At 43.0% G+C, this 5,369-nt stretch overlaps 1 protein-coding gene across 1 annotated transcript; it reads right to left on the bottom strand.

The window, feature by feature from the left end:
- Positions 1-1,061: 1,061 nt before the first annotated feature.
- LOC123395667 (calmodulin-like protein 5) lies at positions 1,062-1,909 on the bottom strand. Its single transcript, XM_045090689.1, has one exon. The coding sequence runs from the start codon at positions 1,878-1,880 to the stop codon at positions 1,239-1,241; it is 642 nt and encodes a 213-aa protein (XP_044946624.1). The 5' UTR covers positions 1,881-1,909; the 3' UTR covers positions 1,062-1,238.
- Positions 1,910-5,369: the final 3,460 nt, after the last annotated feature.

The raw sequence follows: 5,369 nt of genomic DNA, 5'->3' as shown, positions 1-5,369 counted from the left end.
TCTATTCGATTTAGTTGATCTCAAGAAACAAAAATGTGAACGCTGGTTTCAAATACTAAACAATGGTAGTTTCGTAAAATGGATGGCTTCCATTTCCTTATGACACCCACACGAGAATATTGGAATAGATATTAAATTCAAGTGCTACAAAACAGGATTTGGAATCCTATCAAATGAGCCAAATTCTATTCTTGGGAGCCAAATGAGGTGTAAAAAACATAAATACTATGGCTCTCGGTATAATTTAGGTAGATAGGATTGGAGCAAATATCCAATTCTGACCCGGGCTCATGTGCAGCCTATGAGCAGTAAATTCAAAGACAAATACTAGAACATTCAAGAAATAATCCATTTTTACATGTAAGATGATTGAATGCATGAGGTGTGTGTCAAATTTCAAATCATTTGGACTTCTTGATAGCTCTCAGCAAAAGAAAACAAAATCAGGACCGTAAAATGCACAAATAGTAAACTTTTCCAGAGGCCTCAAATTTGTCTTTTTTAATGAGAGCTACTCAGACATCTAAATGTCCTGAAATTTGGCATGGACACCATGCACTGTGTCATCTTTCTCCACAAATTTCCGAATTTTTTGAACTTATGTAATATTTTTAACGATATTTTTATTCAGCCAAAACGTTGCTCTTGGTTAGGAGGAGCTACTTTGTTTCAGTCGTTCGCTGATCATGCAGAGCCTCATTAGATGCATTGAGTCACATGAGAGCTATGGGGCGTCGCCATTGGCGTGTGTGGGAGGTAAATAAAGCATAGTGCACGGAGGAGCGGGAGAATTACAAGGGAGGATCAGACTATTGGTCTGGCGTGGATTGATATTTGTCATGTCAGCACAGTCCCTCGGGCATCCAAACCATTTATTCTATCCTCTACCCACAAGATTGTTTTGCACACAGGACTACAGAGGTTAGAATTTGATAACTAAGATGAGAGTGGTCAGTTGGATAATCACTGGCGAAAATTATTTAATTCTCTGCACCACGTTCAGTTAGTGGCTTAATCTAGCTTTTCCAAGTAGTAACAGTAACGGAACCTTTCAAAAAATATAACAGTAACCAATCAATCAAGAATTCAAGATTCATTTCATCCATACATGCATGGCTAGCTTAGCTAACTTAATAATCCCCGGGCGTGGCCGGCCGACAACGACAAGTGGTGTCCGTCCACTGAAGAAATGGACGACGGACGGACGGACGGACGGACTATCTATCTCAGACAAGCTCTCAATGCTGGTGCTGGTCGGCGTCGGAGAGCATCATCATCCTGACGAACTCGTCGAAATTGACGAGGCCGTCGCCGTCGAGGTCGGCCTCCTGGATCATCCCGTCCACCTCGTCGTCGGTGAGCTTCTCGCCGAGGCTGATCATGACGTGGCGCAGCTCGGCCTTGGAGATGTGGCCGTCGTGGTCCTTGTCGAAGACCCTGAAGGCCTCCCGGAGCTCCTCCTCGGGGTCGGCGGCGTCCGCGTCGGCGTCGGCCTTGCGTGACATGAGCGCGAGGAACTCGGCGAACTCGATGGTGCCGTTGCCGTCGGCGTCCACGTCGCGCACCATGTCCCGCAGCTCCTCGGGCGTCGGGGTCTGGCCCAGGGACCGGATGACCGTGGACAGCTCCTCCGCCGTGATGCAGCCGTCCCCGTCCTTGTCGAAGAAGGCGAACGCCTCCCGGAACTCGCTCATCTGCTCCGAGCTGATCCCTGCTGTTGCGCCGGCGCCCGCCATCCTGCCCTCTCTCTCTCTCTTCTTGGATGACGATGGAGTGATCGATGTGGGAGAAGGAATGGAACTTGGATGGGTTGAGAGGATTGCGAGGTGGGGGGTTTTATATAGGAGACGGATGGGAAGCAGAGAGGCAGGAACGGTCATGTCGGAGATCTGAACGCGGGAGGAGAAGCTGTGTGGCTGCCGTTGACTTGTCTGTCACACACGCGCACGCCATTAATTCCAACCCCCTCTTCAATCCTAGGCCAGCCAAGCCAAGCCAAGTCAAAAGAGAACGGTCCATGGAGGTCGAGCAACACCCCACCGCACGCACGCGCGCGTTCCCAAAGTGCAAAATCTAAAAACAGTTTTAAATGGAAGATGCTGGGTTTTTCTGAAAGTGCAAGATGCCTGCAATTTGAACCGAATACTCCTGCTTTGCGGACCATCTACTACGAGCAATTACAATAAGATACAGTCAACATGCTGTAAGGATTAAAATATTATATTTTTACTGAGTTGGATGAGAGAGAAGAGGAGAGAGAAGGGAAGCGGACTCTTCGTGAAGAGCCATCTCTAGCACGTGCTCCTAGGTGCTTTGTGAGAATGAAATACAGGCCATATATAATAAAAATAGTATTTTTTATAACTAACTATTATACAAGATAGCTATAAGACGGACTATAAGACTGTTTATAGCCAGCAGTTGGCTATACTATTAACCCAGCTCTACTCCGCATGTTTCTCTTTTATTTGGGCATTTTCTACTAGACGATCGCATTGAAGACGTGATCTATGATGGAGTAGTAAATTGGTGGTGGCACGGGGCACACCGCCCGTGACGTGGTTTTGTTAATCTCGAGGACGCGTCCGTCCAGCGCCATGGGCGGCTGGGGGCCGAGCTGTGAACAGCTGGACGGGTCGGGGCTGCGGGCGACAGACGGCTCGGTCGGTGCGGCGTCCGCTTCCGCCCACGCAAACACGGATTCGTATCGTATCCTCTGCACTTCTGGCCCGAACCAGTGTTCCTCATTATTGGTTCATATAATTTGCAAGTGTACGTACGTACGTACGTACGTGTGCGTATGCGCATCATAATACCCAGAGGTTTCAGGAACCAGAATGTCTGGTCATACGACCAGCTCAAAGTTGGTATGCATGTTGTATCGGCAGCACAGGGCATATTATTCTGAGGTGAGGCCTGTGTGGGGGGACACGGGAATAGAATTGTAGTGCCGCGTGTTTCTCTCGACGGCGACACTTTGGCTACGCGACACGTACAATGTTTGAACCGGCGGTGACAAGGCGGAGGAGCGAAGATTAGTACTGGTATGTGTACGTACGCGCCTACGCGGTGTCGATGAATCGCAAACCACGAGTGCTGGTCACGAGTGGTCAGACCATTGCTTCTGTAAAGTGTAAGTGGTCAGACCATTGCTTCTGTAAACTGTAAAAACGAGAGAAGGGAATAAAATGATGAAACCGGTGTTTTTATTGATGGATTAAGAGTATATATACCTCTGGTACAAGGCAGTTGATACAAGTAGCAACCGACATAGCGGGGATTAACCCTTTAATTAATCTAACTAATTTATTTCTAACACTCCCCTTAATTACTGCTTGTCTTGGATATTTATTATCTTGATGAAAACTCCTTTTTGTATGTGTCTTTGAGAATGTTCATCATCTTCGTGAAAGCCTTTGTATAATCTTGAAAGTCTCCCCCAAAAACCCTGTGAAAAAAATATAAGGAGAATAGTGTAGATATGTTGTTAAAACTCCTTTAAACCCGGTGGAAAAATAATAAGGAGAAAATAGTGCAACATATAATGATTATTTTCTCTTGATAACTCAATCGAGAAAACCTTCGAAGAAGGAGAAAAATCAATTGTGAGTTTAGAGAACAATTAATATGTCTTAAATACTTCCTTTAAAAACCCAATAGGGAAAATAGAAAGTATGGCATATGATTTTTGACAATATATTGCCTCATTAAAAACCTTTTTATGAAAAAACTGATGCAAAACTCATAAAGGAAAAGCGTACAATAATTATTATCTGGTGATAATTAATGGGTTATGATTCTAGGAGTTTCTCCCCCTGAAATTTGCAAATCTCAAAAACGACTCATACCAATTCCATGAATATATTTCTGGAATGTTGAATTTGGTAAAGACTTTGTGAACAAATCTGCTAGATTGTCACATGATTTGGTTTGCCAAATATCAATTTCTCCATCCTTCTGTAATGCATGAGGATAGAATAACTTAGGAGAAATGTGTTTTGTGATATTACTTTTCACATAACCCATTTGCATTTGAGCAATGCAGGCTGCATTATCTTCATATATAATAGTTGGTGATCCTAATGAACCAACACCACATGAAGTTTGAATATGGTTAATCATCCTGCGAAGCGATACACATTCCTTAGATGCTTCAAATAATGCAATAATTTCAGAATGATTAGTGGAAGTTGCTACGAGATTTTGTTTTGTTGACTTCCATGAAAAAGCAGTTCCACCATATAAGAATACGAAACCTATTTGTGACCTGGCATTGTGAGGATCAGATAGATAGACAGCATCAATATATCCTACCATAGTCATATCTTGGTTTTTCTGATAGAATAAGCCAATATCTTTTGTGCCATGTAAATATCTAAGGATATTCTTTACTCCCGTCCAATGACGTTTTGTTGGAGCAGCGCTATGTCTAGCTAGTAAATTTACTGCAAATGCAATATCAGGCCTGGTGCAATTTGCAAGGTACATTAGCGCACCAATGGCACTGAGATACGGGAACTCAGGTCCTAATATCTCTTCGTCATCATCCCGAGGTCTAAAAGGATCTTTATTCATATCAAGGGGTCTGACAACCATGGGTGTTTTGGTTGGATATGATTTATCCATATTAAATTTTTCCAAAACCTTTTGAATATAAGCAGGTTGGTATACTAAAATTCCTGAGGGAAGATGCTCAAGCTGTAAGCCTAAGCAGAATTTGGTCTTTCCCAAATCTTTCATCTCAAATTCTGCCATTAGATGATTGCGTGCTTCTTCTATATCAGGTGTACTCCCAATGATATTGAGGTCATCAACGTACACTGAGATGATGCAAAATCCATTTAAGGATTTCTTTATAAATACACAAGGACAATCATCATTATTTGAGTAGCCTTTTTGAATAAGGAACTCACTCAGTCGGTTATACCATATTCTACCTGATTGTTTTAAGTCATATAATGACTTTTTCTAATTTTACACAATATGCGTTGCGATTTTCTTTTGGATTCGGCATTTTAAGTCCTTTAGGGACCTTCATATAAATGTCCGATTTGAGTGACCCATATAAATATGTTGTCACTACATCCATCAACTGCGTAGATAAATTCATTTGTACTGTCATAGATATTAAGTATCGAAACATTATTCCACTCATAACAGGAGAGTATGTATCATCGTAATCGATGTCGAGTCTCTACGTGAACCCTTGTGCTACAAGCCTCGCTTTGTATCTCACCACCTCATTGTTTTTATTCCTTTTTCGAACAAAAACCCATTTTGCTCCAACAGGGAAAACATTGTGAGGAGTAGGTATTACTCAGGAAAATACCTCTCTTTTGTTGAGCGAGCGCAGTTCTGCCTCAATTGCT

Source organism: Hordeum vulgare, chromosome 5H (assembly GCF_904849725.1).
Source record: "Hordeum vulgare subsp. vulgare chromosome 5H, MorexV3_pseudomolecules_assembly, whole genome shotgun sequence".
Classification (NCBI taxonomy): domain Eukaryota; kingdom Viridiplantae; phylum Streptophyta; class Magnoliopsida; order Poales; family Poaceae; genus Hordeum; species Hordeum vulgare.
The sequence above is the reverse complement of the archived record's forward strand: the minus strand, read 5'-3'. Positions and strand labels throughout refer to the sequence as shown.

Excerpts from the sequence above, each read along its gene's own strand:
- LOC123395667 (XM_045090689.1), bottom strand. The coding sequence starts at position 1,880 with ATGACCGTTCCTGCCTCTCTGCTTCCCATCCGTCTCCTATATAAAACC.